The sequence below is a fragment of the Lepidochelys kempii genome, chromosome 6, assembly GCF_965140265.1.
Source record: "Lepidochelys kempii isolate rLepKem1 chromosome 6, rLepKem1.hap2, whole genome shotgun sequence".
NCBI lineage: Eukaryota > Metazoa > Chordata > Testudines > Cheloniidae > Lepidochelys > Lepidochelys kempii.
The window spans coordinates 28,104,073-28,123,752 of NC_133261.1; the positions used below are offsets into that span (position 1 = coordinate 28,104,073).

The 19,680-nt window shown below is 40.1% G+C and overlaps 1 protein-coding gene across 3 annotated transcripts in view; it reads left to right on the forward strand.

Annotated features, from left to right (window-relative positions):
• KCNQ1 (potassium voltage-gated channel subfamily Q member 1) overlaps positions 1-19,680 on the forward strand; it is a 539,828-nt gene that overhangs the window by 183,498 nt on the left and 336,650 nt on the right. For all 3 annotated transcript variants that reach the window (XM_073347264.1, XM_073347265.1, XM_073347266.1), the window contains one exon: positions 5,012-5,132. In XM_073347264.1, coding sequence (XP_073203365.1) covers positions 5,012-5,132 — 121 coding nt within the window. The remainder of the gene's footprint in view (positions 1-5,011; positions 5,133-19,680) is intronic.

The window sequence follows — 19,680 nt, forward strand, 5'->3', positions numbered from 1 at the left end:
GATTTGGGCTAAAAGCACAATAGTCAACTTTGTACAGTCATCAAAGGAGGAGTAAATTGACATCATACATTAATTTCAGGGTTATAAATCTTCCAAGGCCTGTGTGCATTGTGAAATGTTTATGAATTCTGGGATACAAGGCATAGTGGACCTGTGCCTTTAGTTAATGCTCTAAAAAAACTGCATTTGTGTTTAGTTATGTATTTCTGTGTTGTTCATTTTTCTTTGTGTTTTAATCTTATTTCTGTGTGTTACTGTCCGACTGTAAAGTGCCTTGACAAGTATGAGAGATGCTCTGTAAATGAATAAAGAAATGTTTCATAGAATGATATAGCTACTTGCCCAGGATACAGTTGCTGTAAAGTGGCCACCACTATCAACATTTATACAGTTATTAAAGAATGTTGTTTGATGTTATTTACTATTATTTGTTTGTATAACGTCATGCACAATTATAGTGCTGTATAAATATAATAATAATGAAATGTGACATATAAGGAAATTCCATCACTGAGAGTTAACCATGGGTAAACATTCACTTTGTAATGTCTGCCATTGTAATTATACTCTAGAAAGTTGTTTTAAGGAAGAAATGTGAGGTAGAAATTACTTTGAGAGAATTAAATTCTGCCATTGATTATGCTCATCTATTGTTGCCCGAGCATAAATAAGATTGGGAAATAGTCCATAGTGTGTCAGACAGTATTTCTTGGTATCACATCTAAAGTGCTCATCGCTGTAGCATCTCAGTGTTCTTTATTTAAATGCTCAAATATGAGGGATGCACACAAATGGAAAGTAGGTCTCTACTTCCCTCCTTCCCAGAACAATGATCATTTTAATACAAATGGGCCTGAGCGCCGCCAAAAAAAAATGTTGTATTAGCTACGTGAACTGGAGGTTCTTGCACAGCAGCTTCTCCTTTGCTCTAGGATTTGGCATTAGGGTGTCACATGAAGGAGAATCTGGGGAACTACAGACTGGTCGGCCTCACCTCAGTCCCTAGAAAAATCATGGAGCAGGTCCTCAAGGAATCTACAGGAACTCCTCGCTTAAAGTTGTTCCTGTTAACGCTGTTACATTGCTGATCAATTAGGGAACATGCTCATTTAAAGTTGCGCAATGCTCCTTTATAAGGTTGTTTGGCAGCCACCTGCTTTGTCCATGGCTTGCAGGAAGAGCAGCCCATTGCTTCTAGCTGGTGGGGGCTTGAAATCAGGGTGGACCGGCAGCCCCCCTATCAGCTCCCCGCTCCCCTAAGTTCCCTGTGCGGCAGCCGCCCAGCAGGATATCAATTGCTGGCAGTTCAGCTGTCCCTCCCCCCCACTGCCCTGTGCTGCTCCTGCCCTCTGCCTTGGAGCTGCTCCCGGGAGCCTCCTGCTTGCTGTGCAGGGGAAGGGGGGGAAGAAGGGGACTAATGTCACAGTGTCCCTCTTCCCCCTTCTCCTACCTTGCACTTACCGTTTCTCCATATAGAGCAAGGTGGGGACAGGCAGAGGTGAAAGTAAGCCGGTACGCCCTGGTACGGCATACCGGCGAGAGCCGGTACACCATACTGGAGCAGCCTGCCTTCCCCAGGCAGGGCCGCTCTAGGCACCAGCAACACAAGCAGGTGCTTGGGGCGGTACATTTCTAGGGCCCCTAGAAATGTGCCCCCGCCGCCCCAGCTCGCCTCCGCTCCGCCTCCGCCTGCTCCCCTGAGCGCTCCGCCACCTCTCCATTTCTCCCCCCTCCCTCCCAGGCTTGCCACATGCGATGCAGCTGTTTGGCGCAGCAAGCCTGGGAGGGAGGGAGAAGAAGCCAAGCGGCAGTGCACTCAGGGGAGGCGGCAGTGGTGGAGCGGAGGTGAGCTGGGACGGGGAGCGGTTCCTCTACCCACCCAGTTACTTCCTGCGCGGCCCCCCACCACTCTCCTCCGCTCCGCCTGCTCCCCTGAACGCACTGCCTCTCCCTTGCCTGAGAGGGAGGGGGAGAAGCGGAGTGGGGGCATGTTCAGGGGAGCAGGCAGAGCGGAGGTGAGCTAGGGCGCAGAGGGGGTTGCAGGGGTGGGGAGCCGCAGGAAGCAATGGGGGGGGGAATGCTGCATTGCCCGGGGGGAGGAGGCGGGGCCGGGGATTTGGGGAAGGGGCAGAGTTGGGGCGGAGCCAGGGGCACGAAAAAAATGTGGGGGCAGCCATAAATTTTTTTGCTTGGGGCGGCAAAAATCCTAAAGCTGGCCCTGTCCCTAGGGGGGCAATTTAAAGGGCCTGGGGCTCCCAGCAGTGGCTGGAGCCTGAGGCCCTTTAAATTGCTTCCAGAGCCCTGCTACTCCATGGCTCCGGGGGCTATTTAAAGGACTGGGGGGAGGGGTAGAAGCAGGGGAGCCGCAGGCCCTTTAAATAGCCCCCGGAGCCCTGAGGTAGCGGGGCTCCAGGGGCTATTTAAAAGGTCGGGGCTCCAGCTGCCTCTGCCACCCTGGTCCTTTAAATAGCTGCTGGAGCCCCGCCACTTCCCCTGGGCTCTGGCGACTAATTAAAGGACGGGGCAATAGAAGCAGGGGAGCCCTGGGCCCTTTAAATAGCCCCCGGAGCCCCAAGCTGTTGCTGCTACCCTGGTGGAGTGGGGGGAGGAGGAAAAGGGGGCGGCAGTTACCTTACAGAGTGGGCTGGGTCTGGCTCTGACCCCCTAACCCCGCCCGTCTGCTCTAGGCCCCGCCCCTTCTGGGGGCCAGAGCTGGCCCAAGCATACCGGTAAGTCACTTGACTTACTTTCACCCCTGGGGACAGGACAGGGCTCAGGACAGAGAGAGCTGGCTGCAGCTGCTATCTCAACTTCCTGATCTTTTTAAAGGCAATGTACTTAGAATAGTGTCAGTGTACTTAAAGGGGCAATGCGCATCTCTCTCTCTCTCTCTCTCTCTCTCCCACACACAGGGTGTGTCTCTCTGTCCCTGTCTGCCATATATATATACACATACATACACACACACAGAGTATAAGTTTTAAACAAACAATTTAATACCGTACACAGCAATGGTGATTGTGAAGCTTGGTTGAGGTGGTGAAGTTAGAGGGTGGGATATTCCCTAGGGGTTGCCTTATTACTAAATGATGAACTAGCATTCGGCTGAGCCCTCAAGGGTTAACACGTTGTTAATGTAGCCTCACACTCTACAAGGCAGCATGAATGGAGGGAGGGGAGACAGCATGGCAGACAGAGAGACACACCCTGTGTGTGGGAGAGAGAGAGAGAGAGAAGCGCATTGCCCCTTTAAGTACGCTGACACCAGACAAAGTGTCAGCGTACTTAAAGGAGCAATGCGCATCTCTCTTTCCCTCCCACACACAGGGTGTGTCTCTCTGTCTCTGTATATATAGTTTTTTTGTATGGTGAAAAAAATTTCCCTGGAACCTAACCCCCCCGTATTTACATTCATTCTTATGGGGAAATTGGATTCACTTAACATCATTTTGCTTAAAGTCACATTTTTACATTTAGTGAGGAGTTACTGTATTTTGAAGCACTTGGAGGAGAGGAAGGTGATCAGGAACTGTCAACATGGATTCACCAAGGGCGAGTCATGCCTGACCAACCTGATTGCCTTCTATGATGAGATAACTGTGTTCTGTGGATGAGTTCTGTGGATATGGGGAAAGTGTGGACATGATATATTTTGACTTTAGCAAAGCTTTTGATATGGTCTCCCACAGTTAAAAAAGCAAGTTAAAAAACTATGGATTGGATGAATGGACTATAAGGTGGATAGAAAGCTGGCTAGATCGCTGGGCTCAATGGGTAGTGATCAACGGCTCAATGTCTAGTTGGCAGCTGGTATCAAGTGGAGTGCCCCAGTGGTCGATCCTGGGGCCGGTTTTGTTCAACATCTTCATTAATTATCTGGATGATGGGATGCATTGCACCCTCAATAAGTTCACGGATGACACTAAGATTGGGGGAGAGGTAGATACGCTGGAAGGTAGGGATAGGGTCCAGAGTGACCTAGATAAATTGGAGGATTGGGCCAAAAGAAATCTGATGAGGTTCAACATGGAAAAGTACAGAGTTCTGCACTTAGAACAGAAGAATCACATGCACTGTTACAGGCTGGGGACCAACTGGCTAAGCACTGTTCTGCAGAAAAGGACCTGGGGATTACAGTGGACGAGAAGCTGGATATGAGTCAACAGTGTGCCCTTGTTGCCAAGAAGGCTAATGGTATATTGGGCTGCATTAGCAGGAGCACTGCCAACAGATTGAAGGAAGTGATTATTCCGCTCTATTTGGCACTGGTGAGGCCACCTCTGGAGTACTGCGTTCAGTTTTGAGCACCCCACTACAGAAAGGATGTGGACAAATTGGAGAGAGTCCAGTGGAGGGCAAAGTAAATGATTAGGGGTCTGGGGCACATGACTTATGAGGAGAGGCTGATGGAACTGGGCTTGTTTAGTCTGCAGAGGAGAAGAGGGGGGGGGGGATTTGATCGCAGCCCCCAACTGCCTGAAGGGGGATTCCAAAGAGAATGGAGCTAGGCTGTTCTCAGTGGTGGCAGATGATGGAACAAGAAGCAGTGGTCTCAAGTTGCAGTGCGGGAGGATATTGGTTGGATATTAGGAAAAACTATTTCACTAAGTGGGTGGTGAAGCACTGGAATGGGTTACCTAGGAAGGTGATGGAATCTCCTGTCTTGTCAAAGCCCTGGCTGGGATGATTTAGTTGGTGTTGGTCCTGCTTTGAGGAGGGGGTTGGACTAGATGACCTCCTGAGGTCTCTACCAATCCTAATCTTCTATGATTCTATGAGCAGATACTGAAATTCTTGTGCAAGAAGAGACTTTCTAAGTCTCAATTTACTTTCATTGCACCCTTATCTTGTTTACAGATTTATTCTAGTATCCTTATTTTGTTTTTAAGTCTATCTTGTTTGTACCTTTTGAAATATTATATGTCCTCACAAGCAGTAAACCTCTTGTACAGCCTTTTTAAAAACTGCTACATGATACTGCTCTAACCCTTATCTGCTTATTTCCTCACAGTGAAAAAGAGTCCTGCATTTTTAGATGTGAACACAGTACCCTTCATCAGGACCAACAGCTTTGCAGATGAGCTTGACCTGGAGGGTGAAACATTGCTGACCCCAATAACTCACATCTCACAGTAAGTCACTAACTATTGAATCATGCAGTCACTGACTTTAGACAAGTGCAGTTGGAGGAGCTGAAATATGGCACTGATAGGGCTATCTCAGATATTTGTGTCAAACTGTTTTACCTTGAAGTTGGTATATTCTGTCCTGAGTGCCAATAAATCTTAATGTTGACTTAAAGAATAGTTCATTCTTCTGTGACATGAGGTTCTGGTTTTTAGCTAATGTCTGTGGACAGCTGGTGGTTGATAGCCTCAAGATTTTCCTAGCAAGATACTTTGTGAAGCACTCTTCTATTGAGAATTATGTTACACTCAACACCATTCTCCAGAGAAATGTCCCCAAAATGTGTGTCTTCAAATGTTTCTTTCCTGAAATACAGGCCCTTTGTTTTCAACTGTAACCCCGTAAATGTGAATCTTTCAAGGTGACACACAGTAGAGAAAATTATCGTTTGTGCCCTTTATTGCTGCTTTGTGATGTGTAAAGATAGCCAGAAAAAGGGTTGCACTTTTTGTTTGTTTCTTTTTTAAAGGGTTCTGTTTGTTGGCTATGTTAGAAATATTAGTCCCGGACTTCCTATTTTGTGTTGGAGGATTCCTCAGAAGAGTGGAGATCCAGTGGGATTATGATACTACAAGAGAAAATGGATTGAAACCTGAGCAGTTTGAGATGGGAAGGGATTTTTAGTGAGAGGGTTTAAAAATCTTCACATTGGTTTTTTGTTTTTATTAGTACCTATTTAACTCAAACTCCTGCCAGATGCTTGGGAGAAGTCTTTGCAGTAGAGGACTGAGAGATTCTCCCACTCCAGTTCACAGAGTACTTCAGCAAAACCAGGCAAGAAAATTAGTAACTACTACTTTGCCTGCTGGTCTCTGTGTATTCCATGGTGGGTGTACACCTGTACTCCATGTGCCTGGAGTCGGAGAATTCTTGAAAGCAGTGTCCGTTGGTCTGCACTTGTGACTTTGTTCTCCTTGTGCCTCCAACTGAGGAGGTAAAGGACAGAGCGGACTGACCTCCTCTCCAGTTCCATCTTAACCACTGCATGGCCTGAGTCAGAACAGTCAGATCCAGGTTGGGGGGACCTGGCCTGACTCAGCAAGGAGTCTGCTCCTGTGCCATGAGGTTTGACTTAGGAGCGAGGGAATCTACTCCCACAGATCCCCCCTTGGGATCTTATTGGGAAGGCAGGGAATGCTCTGATATGGAAGAGAAAGACCTTTGTCTAAGTTGACTTCAAAGAGGTCTGATCCAACCCAGCCTAAGTTGAGCACCTTGAAGTCTTTAAACCATGATTTGAGGACTTCAATAGCTCAGACATAGGTTAGGGGTTTATTACAGGAGTGGGTAGGTGAGATTCTGTGGCCTGCTTTGTGCAGGAAGTCAGACTAGACGATCATAATGGTCCTTTCTGACCTTAGAGTCTATGATTCTATGAAGATCTTCCTGTTTAGCCCATGAGGATTTAGAAAATCTTAAGTCTCAGGGTCATGACAAGAAAGTCCACAAATCCAGGGCTTTGTCAGAACCGGACTGTGCTCTGGCAGCAACACTGGAACTGATGGCACCAATAAAAGGTGACCATTGGGAGAGTCAACCACTGATGGTACTGGCACTGCTTCTCCTGGCTGTCACGCAACAAACTCTAACTGCTCCCCTTCCCCCACTAAGTAACCTCTTTTGCAAGAATGGTAGAATGTTACTGCAAACAAAAGGTCTACATTGTCAGCGGAAGTGTTAAACACTCATGTACTTGTGGGAGGAGAAATGTGAGAATCTTGTGCTGAAAGATTTCTTATTCGCTCAATCAGAAGGAGGAAGTAATAAATTTTCATAGGCCTTCAGACAGGAATAACTGCGGAGCAAAACCAGATCTGACATTTTCCTTTGCATATTTTGTTCTAATTCACCACATGAGTCATGGACTTGTTTCTTTTAAAATAAGCTTTGGTGTCAAGATCTTCTGAGTATCCTCCTTGGACTTGGGAGTCACTCAGCAATAAAATGCTATGCTTATAATTAGATCACTTAACTGGTGTTACATTTCAGAAAGTTTTTGTACTTTATGAAAACTTGCAGCAGAATTCCTTTGAACGTATATGTTCATCAGCTGAAGATCCTCTCATTACATCGGTATCCTCCTTTGTTAGCAGCATGCTTGTTTCTCATTTTTTACTTCCTAATTCCTCAATCAGAATCTGTGGTATAATCCTGCAGATGCTCTAGTTGTGAGTGCCAAAGTTTTGCAAAATATACCTCTTTATATAGATTATGATATTGAACTTCTCTAATGTTAACAATGAAAGACGGTTTTCTAAAGAGAGATACAAATGGGTAGGATGTATTTTTTCTTTAAAAAAAATCTTGTTTCAAAGTACAAAGGAGGTAATAGACAATGGATGTTAACAGATCTTTAAAGTTCTGTTTTACTTAGACATTGCACATATTACTTATAATGCAATGCATATATGTCCTGAAAAACATAATATAGTCCTAAAAATGAGAGGGCATCGGACCAGGAGGATGATTTGTACATTGAAACGTTCATGGTTTTGTACTATCAAGTAATGTGTTGTGTATGTCAAGTAATGGATCTGGTCAAACATTTTGGGGGGGACACCCAAAGTATTTATGCTTGGCTTTGCTAGTGAAACAAGTGGTGTGCTTATGTGGATTATTGAAAAACAAGCTGCTGTGTTGCATTTCAGTATGTATGTGATACTATGATCCTAAGGCAAGTTATGGTACTACTAAACTTTTGATTGGACTTTTCCTTGTGTTATTTGGACACATGCTTCTTTCTCATGCTTCCCTTCAAAGACTGTAAGGAGCAAATGTATATAAAATTGTTACATATCTTCCATTCCATGTGTACGACCTGAAAGTTCGGCATCCGGATATAATGTTAGACATGAAATTTAGGACTGCGCAATATACATACTGTCTAACAAGTGCCCACTCCACACCCATTATACAATAAAAACAAAAGTGGTTTGTGGTCACAGATTTTTGGCATGTGTATATCTTAAGTTGCTAGAGTTGAAAATTATGATTTATTTCCCAAGGGAATCCAGAGATGTGCTTTTTTTATGTATTTGTGACTGTGGTTGTGAATGTGTCTTTTACTTCCTTAAAGTCCATTTTCTTTAACATATATTAAAAAAGTAGTGCTTCATATTTAACCGTCTGTATTGATATAGCACCTATCATACAATTATATACTCCAGAATACATTACAAAAGTATCTAACTATGAAAACTAATTAGTGCGGAAAAGTCAGATCAAATGAAACTGCAGCTTAGACTTTAATAGCAATCCATATTCTGAAGAAGAAACAGCGGTGTGAAGACCATTTCAGAGCCCAGGTGCATAACAAATAGCATCTCTTGATCTAGGGATGAATGGATTTGGAATTAGTAAGAATATGTGCTGTTGAATTATAGACCCCTCATAACATATGAGTTAGTTTCTCCAGAAGACTCTGGAAATGAGCCCCAGAATAGATTTTGATTCTATAAGCCACAAAAGCATGAGTAAGACTTGCCCTCTTAATTGGAGACATATGATTGGCAACATACCTGGAAATTGATTTTACCTCAGAGTATAAAAATACTTCCTTTTGACAGGCAATGTAAATCCTGTGGCAAAAAATGTAGGTTACCTACTGTACTATTAGCAGAAGTACTTGGCAACATTCATATTAAAAAGAATATGGCTACATTTCTATTTGTCTCACTTACTTTGGATGGATAGAAAGATTTTGTAACCTTTTATACCTCAGAATCTCTAGTATTGCATTTTTTAGGATGCTAGGCATATCCTTAAAAATCTCTTTACAATTCATAAATATCTACGGTCCTGGCCCTGCAAAGATTTATGCACTTAGTTAACTTTAAGCAAGTGAGCAGCCCCACTGAACTTAATAGGACTATTCATGTGCATAAAGTTAGTTGTGTGTAAATCTTTGTGGGATTAAGGCCTAAATATATATTATAAAAGTATTTCTCTGGAGAGGAATAAGCTAATTACTGATGCCCAATTCTATGATCTTTCCGGAGGGGCGTTGCATGGGGAAGGACTTCTGTATCAGACTATTTGTTTAGAAAACTCTAATTGAAAAATTCATAAATACTTCAGAAAATAGGTATACAAGGTTCAGTTTGAGCCTCAGTCTTCAACCAAGTACATGGTTAACAAACTGAAAATATAGACCTATAACCAGGCATAGAAATGTACAATATGATTGCAAGGGACAGTGATTCCATTGCTTGTCTCCATCTTTTCATACCTTGAGAACAAGAAAGACTTCATAAGCAGGAACATGCAGTCTGAGATGCCACAGTCCCTGTGTGTGTGTGTAGCTGTAAAATCTCACCTGTAATATGAACCTACTGAGCAGCATAGCAATGTATTAAATAGAATATTGTTCAAAAGTGTGTGTCTCTTGGATATTTTGACTGTTTACTTAACTTTGTGGGCAGTGGCTCTTCTATTTAAAAAAAATGTAAAACTCAGCAATAGTAATACAATAGTTCTTCTTTGGACCTGTCCTTTTCTTTTCCTCTCTAATTGGCTCATTTCCCTATCCTCTTCTGCTCCCCTTTGTACCCAGTGATTTGTTTTGTTTTAATTGTACTTTAAAAGGGGGGAAAACAATGACAAAAACATTGTTACTTATAGTTGAGTCTCTCCCACAAAGGGATTTGTTCTTCTCATGGCAATTTCAAATGTAAATGTCATTGTAATGCTTTTTTTACCTTCACAAATCACATTAATTGAAACTATAAAAATAAATTTATAAAACTAAGCATACACAGGAAAATAACCCAAATGAGTGAAACAGATGGGCAGCAGGGAAACTGGTTGTTTTGGGTATTTCTTCCCCTTTTAAATTCCATATACATCCTGATATAGTTATCATTCGTGACCCTATTTAGGGTTAAAACAAACAAAAATGGTGCTGTGAGTTATCTCTGAAGTGGTTTTCAATTCCAAATGATGTGAAAAATAAGATCATTTCCCTCATGTATTTCTTCATGCTTCTATTTGTTCTAGCTTCCCTCCCCTGCACCCTCCATTCAGCAGCTAATCAGCTAATGGACCATGTAAACCCAGTTCTGAGTGTGTAAATAGTCAGTGATTTTCCAGATGCTAATTATAATCTTTAGGTAGCTGACAATAAGTCCTCAGTCTTTTCACAGAAGAGCCTGTATTAATGGGGGAAAGGGATGATTTATATACTCTTTAAATATATAGGCAACTGCAGGTGAGGTTGAATGACTTGTGAAGAACGTTGTCTGATTGCAAGAGGAAATATAAATGTTACTTGGATGCTAGTTTGTGTCGAGTGCTAGTTCTGTAGTCGGCATATAATGTATTGGCTAATAGAGCTTGGATTGATAAGTAGAAAAAAAGTGCAGAAAATTTCATCTGTTTTTATTGAAATTTAGGCTACTGGATTACTTGATCCAGTCTCCTTTTTGTGACTGGTCTGTACATGGCTGAGGTACTACTGACTCTCTCTCTTTTACATCAAGAAGAGTAGGCTTATATTTTTGGAGCCAAACATCTTGGGTTCTTTCCCTGATGCTGCATGTGCCTAGTTTAGCTGATGACCAGTCTGTGTGTGTATAGAACATATTGCTGGATTTGAAATCCTGTGAACCTCAGATACTTGGGATGGCCTATATATAACTGTCTCTCTCTGTGATCATATTATTTCTAGGGGCTGCTCCATAAATTATACAGGATCATGGAGATCTCTATTCGGCCACAGTGAGGACTTTTCATTGAAACTAAAAGTCCAGGGTTCTACCTTCATTAATGTGTGTGAGCAGATGACTATTATATATGTGTTTACAGCACATGGATTCAATACAAGTGGAATTCTCATTGCTAGACACATTCAAACATCCTTAAATGTCAATTTCTGAGCTAGTGGTCATGTGATAGCTGTAAGAGTAATTTTTGTTAACAAAAAAATCCTGTGTTTAAATGTGAAGTAAAACCTAATATTAATATTATATGTCTAAGTATATAGTGACTACAGGTGAGCAGGAAATAGTCTTCCAATCCCATGAATATTTTTGAGATCTAGAAAAATGTGTGCCTGTCCCAAATTGGGATAAAAGGTCAAAATCTCAAATTTTTTCCACAAACTGAAAATAAATAAATAAATTGGTTCAGGACAATTAAGAGGCTTTGTTTTGATAATTTTGGTTTTTATATCTATCAATTTTTGAAAAAATATTTTTTACTATAGCTTAAATTTCAAAGCAAAAACTCATTTTGAACCGGAAAACCAGAAATTTTTGTTTTGAAAATATCAGAGTGAAACATTCCAGCGATTTCAAAACTTTTATTTTTAACTGAAATTTTTGTTAAAAATAGTCCTTTCCTATGAAAAATTTCAGATTTGGATAGGCGGTGTTTACTGATGCAGAAACATTTTTGTCAAAAAATTCCATACCAGCACTAATAAAGACCATGATTTTCAAACCTAAAGAAGCCTAAACCTAGGCTGCTCAGTCTCATTTAGACACCTGAAATAAATGGCCTGATTTTCAAAGCTCCTGTTGGTCTCAGTGGGACTTCTAAAATAGTAATGTGCTCGTCAACATGAGTAAAGATTTTAGAAAAGAGCATAAAATGAACACCAACTGTCATAAGAATGTATGACCTAACTTTACACTAATATAAGGCTAGTTTACTTAAATCTTAGTCTCCGAATTGTGAATATGGTTGTTAATATAATTCTTTGACATTTCTCCCCCTCCCTCTTCATTTTGGAAAGATTATCACAGACATAGAAGACATTACCGAATGGCTTACTGCAGTTGTTACTTAAAGCAGTTTCCAAACTTAACCATCCATGTTATTAATAATTCCTTGCTTTATTAAATAGTGATAATTCTAAAAAACCTGCATGAATTTTTAACTCCTATTTTGCATTTCTCTCAATTTGGACAATGAAAATGATTTGTCAGTTTCACTTCCTAGTTCCTCCTTATAGAGTACTCAATATAATGTTTTGGTGTTCATGCACTAGTATTTTATTAGAAGTATTCTAGTACATAACATTGCAGTGTTTGGGTTGGTGGTAATATAGGAGAATGTTTTTATTTTAAAAAGAAAATGTACAACTCTTCCATTAGAATTATGTTAAAAAAAAGTAACATTATGGAAACATTTCTGTTGTTCTGAGCATTAGAAAAAGTTTATTTTTTACAAAATCTACGTTTTAGACCAAATGTGACCTGCCATAATCTCTTTAAATAATCAGTGTCTCAGATATGAAAGTGTACTTGTATGCATAATTTTATAAATAAATAACTGTTGTTCACACTTCAACTATAGGCATGACTTTTTAAAATCCCTACGTACTGAACAGTGCAATACATACAATAATTACATATTTTAATAAAGTAGTTTTATCATTTTAATACCAAACATCATGAAATAAAGATGAAACAAGAATAAAAATTGAATTGTGAATAATCCAAATACATTTTTATTTCAGTAAAATACATTTGTTAAAAAAATCTGGGGTTGGACATTTCAAAATATAATTAAAATTAAAATAAAAAATAGTGCTTGTAATGTTGATGGTGGCATAGTTACCGTTGTTCTGTCGTTATATTATTTTTTTGCACTCATGTCTTTGCCATTTTTTATTATTAGTGGTCTCTGTTTTCACAACCAGTATTTTGTCTGCTCCTTCATTTGAGAAGTAAGTGCATAGTGTCCAGAACAAACAGTGCTGAACTTAGTCTTATATCTGTCTCTTTTCTATAGGTTTATCAGTGAGTGGAAACCCTATTTGCATTGATTTGATAGTTCATATTGTAAAAGATTCCTGCTTTTATCTTCCTCTTTTATTTCCAAACGTCCTTGTGAAGTCTGAGCAAATATTGCTTTTTTCACTTTCGAGTGGTCAGAGCTCATGGCAGACTTCTTCTGTCACAGGAATTCTGTTTGAAATGCAGCTAACAATATTTAAACCAGGATTTGCACAGGGCCTGTTTTATCACTAATTGCGGGGCAGTCTGAAGAGCAGCAAGCACAGCAGTCACACGTAATAGACATTATAGTAGTAAGAGCAGGGCCTCATTTTTTCTTATAAGCACGGCTGGTAATTATTCTTTGCCTTTATGCCTCCCCCTATTTTATTTCCTTTCTAAAGACGCGTCTTGTGTGCTTATGTGTATGTGTTGGCCAGTTTTCTTTTTCTCAGCTGTTTGATAGAAAGAATCACTTTGTATCGCAATCTCAAACTCTGCCCTAAATATTGCTAACAACTTCCACGTATTTAGTAATCAGCCACAAAGGGGGAGATACGTTTCATTCGAGATATTCTGTCTGCCTAGAAAAAAATCTGGATGGGCCTGTGCTTTGGTTAGAAATCATCAGAAATATCTCACATATGTAAGACTCCAGCCGCACTAGGGATGTGATCCTCTGGTCTGTTCCAACTGCTTTGGGGCCATTCCAGGATATGAAGTATCCTTAGAGCTGGCTTAACAACCCATTTGAGGATTTCCCTTGAATTAGGGGATCTCTGAGCAGAGTACCACCATTGTAGTAGCTGGTGCACCCCATTCCTTCCTGGCCCTCAGTGCAGGGGGTTTGATGGAGGAAAAAGATGGAGAAAGTACCCCAATATCGTAGTGACCCCCGGCTGCCAAATCAGAGTGGCCCTGAGGTGTCTCTAATTTAACTTGGAGACTGTTGGTTGCATCCCCCTGATCTGGCAGCTCTCTGGCCTTGGTGGCTTAAAGCCACTTGTCAGTCCTCCCCATGAGCTGCCCTGAGTGCAGCTTGTCTGCAGCTCAAAAACTGGGCCTAAAACTTGAAATAATAAAATATGAATTTTTAAATAATTGTGCAATGAAAACATGTCAGCATTTTCTACTAGTATTAGTCACAACAAATTGTTTGCTCCTCAGTATCAGAAATCACCATCTGGAAATGTAGTTAAAGATCAAGGTTGAAATCTAAGCCCCATTGAGGTAAGTGGGAGTTTTGTCATGGACTTTAGTAGGGTCAGGATTTCACTCCATGGTTTGAAAACCTTTTCCATGAAAACAGGGTTGGTTGGGGTGGGCTGTGGGGTTGGTTGAAGAGATTTACCAACTTTTGTAGCTTTAACTGCAGAAGTATATTTGGAGCCTGCTACATGTTGCACAGCTGTATCAGAGTGTTTTAATTCTGTCTTATCCCAAGTTTACTAATGCTTTCACTTATTTGAGATCTGTCATCTAAAATCTTTTATATATTTTGTTAAGCTTTGTTTAATTAAGCCTTTTGGGAGGTAAGAAGTAATTATCCCCTGTTTACAGATGGGTAAACTGAGACATAGAGATGTTAGCATTTATATGCTATTTTTTATAAATTATTATATTCACCCTCAGCATTGGGGTATCTGAGGCCCTTCCAGTAGAGCAATAAGAAACATGACTAATGTGTTACAGGAGGGTTGATCTTTCTCTCATCCTCTACAAAGGGGGAAAATTGTATGTGCAGTGTGGTGGTTGGTTGGTTTATACGTACACTGTGCTATAAGGACCATTAGATACTCTAGTCGGACCTTGTGCATAAAGCAGGTCATGGAATTTTATTGAGTCATTCCTGTACTGAGCCCAGTGCATTTATGATCAAAGAAATATGCCTTGCACTTGGACTTTTCTTCAGAAAGCTTTACAGGGGAAAGAGCCAGGACAAGAACCCAGCATTCATGACTTCCAGTCATTCGCTCTAACACTTACTGTACCTTTTTCCATCATGTGCAACGGAGACCATTTTGTTTGGGCACCTTGATATTATTTATCAACGCTCAATAAAACAATGGATGCATATATTTCTGTCTTTTACAATGCAAGCTATTGTGAAATCAAAACTTTGTGGGGAAAATGCTAGAAATTTGCCACATATAAATTAAAGAACAGCACAAGAGAATATTAGTTCCCCTGTGTTGTGCTCACTTAGTAAAATATGCACTTTTTCCTATGTACAAACAGTCTAGGCAGAAGTTAAGATAGCTTAGCTATTTCTTTTGTGTTGCAGCTGAATGTTACATTCCCTAGTCTCCTAGTGCTGGTATACATCTTGATTGATGTTAAGTAATTAAACCAGACTCCAGCTGCTTAGTGATTCAGAAGCACAGGGCTCCTGTGATGTAATAACAATGAGCAGCTCCACACTTACTAACTTTTATCATTTTGTTTTTCACACCATGCAGAGTAATAAGTGCAAAAACTTTTTGTGGGGACTCAATAAAAGTGTTCCATTTTTATTTAGTATTTTACTGAGTTAAATGTATGACTGTCTTGATCTGTCTCCAGAATTAAAATTAAAAGCATAAATAAAGACACTTCTCATTTTAGTTATAAAGATAACTTTATTTGTCCTTTAGATGTGATGGATACAACAGACTATTTAAAATACTGCATGGTTTATAGCTTTAAGATCTGTTAGGGGCTAAACACTTTTGAAAAAACATGCTTGCTGTGTTCATAAAAAGTTACTTCAAATAAATTGAGCAGGAGGTTTTAAAATGTTGTATTAATTATACAATAAATAGCAGCTTACCAAGCTTGTGACCATAAAATACATATTCTGAAGTTACAAAATATGACAAGCAATTAAGTAGTGTTAATACGAATGCTGTGTTGTATGAATTGGTGTATATGAGCATATGTTATAAGTACCAAATTAAAATAATGTAACAAAGATACGTGGAATGGCTGTCAAGGCTCTGTAATAGGAGTATCTCTTGGATATCAATACAAGATGTAGGAATCCAAATCAATATCAAAATCAGAATATAAACCAAAAGATATACTTGACCAGCAGCACTTTCGTTTACTATCAGATACAGAACTAGTTAGTAACAAAAATTGTTGAGTAAAAATTCTCATCTGTCTAATCTGATTGAATAAAAAACACGTGATGTGGATTGGAGAGGAGAGCTTTGCCCCTAGTAGTGAACATTTTAAAAAATATTTTAAAAAGTATCTTCTCAGAGAACAAGAAGGATGAGGAATATGGGCAACAGTGTAAATATAAGAAAAGGAGGACTTGTGGCACCTTAGAGACTAATAAATTTATTTGAGCATAAGCTTTTGTGAGCTACAGCTCACTTCATCGGATGCATTCAGTGGAAAATACAGTGGGGACAATGCATCCGATGAAGTGAGCTGTAGCTCACAAAAGCTTATGCTCAAATAAATTTGTAAACTCGTACAGTGTAAATATAGACATGTTTGTGACATAGCTGGAAAACAAAGCATAACATGTCACCATACAGTGAGAATAGTACATTTAACATATTATTACGCAAACCATCTAATTCAGTGACCAAATCTGGACTTGAAACTGTGTGATAATAAATGGTGATAGTATGAGTGGCCCAAGAGATCTTTATCTTATAATACTTGGACTACATTTCATTTCAAATGTATTCTACCAGAGAGCATCGTTTGTAGCAAAGTGCAATATGTTGAAAAATGGAAAGGAATGGCTGATTTAAATATTGCTAAATAGTATAATGAATAGAACGGAAATGTTAAAGAAATAATAAACAGTACTAGTAATACTACTGTAGGTAAAGTTAATGTAAACAACAGTGTAATCTTGAAAGAAATTGCCAACTGTGAAATCTGTGCATGGAACAGGGCTAAAACTAGCTAAAATATCTTACATAAAAGTTGTGAGTTTTCTACAAATTGCATCCCACTGTGTTTTACAGAGATAAATACTGTCATTACAGAGTTTTTTTCTTTCATTTTTCTTCCAAAATGTGTTTGAAGAGGTACCAGCAAGAGAGAAGAAATATGAACACAAGTTGATACTTAAAACTTCATCCAAAAAAAATCCTTTTTTTCTAAATCTACTTCTTGGATAAACACAATTGCATAAGAGCCCACTTCCTAGTACATAAGTATTATGCCAAAATACAGCCAAATAACATAGGTCTCTGTGACATAGAGGTAAAATAATATTTGTCAAACCTGAAAGCAATGTTTCAATTTCCTTTATTTCACCTCCAAAATTTTGTTTCCTCTATTGCATCAAGCATTACATATTACCCAAATATCATCTAAGCATTATCTGATTTGCCATCCCATAGTTGCATTGGCCTGCCACAGAATATGCCATCTTCTTCATATGTTTGTACTGTTCCCAGTAGGACGGGGCCATAATGCTAATTTTATGAAATAAAGAAAGGAATACATTGAACACCTCCTCTTGCACTACTCCACCAGAAATCCCCTTGTCATGCTGTCTGGAGTAGTTCACAATCAAGAGGGCCATTCTCAGGGCAGACTGTCAAAAGCCGGGCAGACACCCGAAACTGGTTGTGTGGTCTATAATATTTCACTAACCCAGTAATACATGTGAATTCTAAGATCACTCTAGCAGTCTTACCATAGAGTCACAGGCAGTCCACTTGGGCTCCCCAGTCTATCTTGCCACCCACCCAGGCAAGCTGGACTTAATGATAAATGATCACTTACACCAAAAATCACAGGTTGCTTCCAGTCCCAAGGGACCCATCGCTTATCCCAGGTCTCTGACCAAAGAGAATGCCTGTAGCCAATCCTACAGTAAACTAACCAAAGGTTTATTAACTAGGAAAAAGAAATGAATGTTATTTCCAAGTTAAAGCAGGCAACATATATGCACAAATGAGTTTAATCTATGGTTCTAAAAGGTGACAGATGTGGTGATCAGTCAGTATTGAATGTCTTTTCAGGGCTTAACCCAGGTCAACCCTAGGGATCTCTGCTTTTTTTCTGTTTTGTTTCTTAGCTCCAGCCCTTGCAAGAGTGCAAAGGACAAAGATGAAAAATCTTCATGTCAACTATTTTTTATTTCCCTCTTCCAGCATTCAAACAGATGGGACGTACTTCTCCATGGGTGGATGGGGCAATCAAAAAAGCTTTTGTCTTCTGATGGTCCACTTAATTTTTGATAGTCCTCTTGGATGGGCATGGAGAGCCACTCTTCCTATCTGAGTTCAGAGCAGTCATTTCTATAATTTGTAAAACAAACTTATGTTTTACCTTGTAGCATGGAAGACATTACATGCGAGATTAATGCATGTAGCAACTTACAAGCATTTCGTAGAGTCTAAACACTAAGTACATTCTTATAAGACTAATATCTATTTTGAACAACCCGAACATACATGTGAGCTGGTTTGGTTTCCAGCTATGAGTTTGTCAGTTCTTAGCTAATGTCTACAGCCCTGACCAGAGCTGGCACGTGATTTACCAGCATCATACCCCTCACAATACTGACATTTTTTGGAGTGTCCTTTTTCCGCTATTGTTTGTTCAATTGTTTCTAATGTTAAAATCTCCAGTATTCTGAATTCAAACAGCATCATGGTTACTAATCCATTCCACCCTGCTCTCTCAGAGATCCCAGGGGCTGCCTTTAAGCAGTTTCTCATCTGTCCAGAAGGCACATTCATGTCAGGTTCTGCACATTTCTATCGTGTCACTGGTCCTAACCAACCATTTACAGCAACTATGTGGATTGCCGTGGTATCCCTCCTCTGATGATGCTCAGATGGAAACCTCTTTGGCATCACACCCAGCTAGTATGGTATGTTTTTCTCTGCTTTCCTAATGCTTGGCTAAAATGAGGTCTTGGACAAGAGCGATTGAGCCGAAGTTTAGTCCTGACATGACCAAACTGACGCTGGTATGTATGGAAAATTTGTAGAAGGTGAACTAGAGGTGATATGCTCGCTCCTTGTCCAGGAGTTCTGAATGTTGGGAAAGCTTCTGAACCGTTAAATACTTCTGGATTCAAAGGTTAGTGCTGGCAGTTTCCAGAAATGTTTTCCCATCTTCTGGCAAGTAGGTTGTAACATTTTCTCTCCAATATAGAGTTTTCCATAGTTTATGGTCTCCCAGTTAGGCTGCTGTAATGGAGATATTCTTGGAGAAAACTTGGCAGCATCAGCTTGTGCAGAGTATAGTTGCCTGCTCACTTAGCAGCGTTAATGTGATTTAACATATTACACCTGTTTTCTGAACTGTGTGCTGGCTTTCAAATTGCTTCCAGGTGCAATTCTAGTTATTGATTTTTGATCTCGAAAGCCCTCTGTAATTTGGCTCCTGGCTACATGAGACAACAGCTTTCTTTCAGTGTACTATAAGGGCAACTAATATAATTTTTTGAGCATTTTGACTACTCATGTGTAGCTTTGAACTATGGGAAAAGAAGGCAAGATATTTTCAATTGAGGGACTTTGATTTTGCATTTATTTTTTCCTACTTGACCAACAAAACCTAAACTTAATATTATCCTAGAAATGGAGGGCTGGAAGGGACCTTGATAAGCCATCAAGTCCAGTCCCCTGTGCTGAGATGGGATCAAATAAACCTAAACCATTCCTGGCAGGTGTTTGTCCAATCCATTCTTAAAACCCTCCAATAACAGAGATTCCTCCATTGGAAGCCTATTCCAGAGTTTAACTACCCTTATAGTTAGAAAGATTTTTCTAATGTATAACCTAAATCTCACTTGCTGCAGATTAAG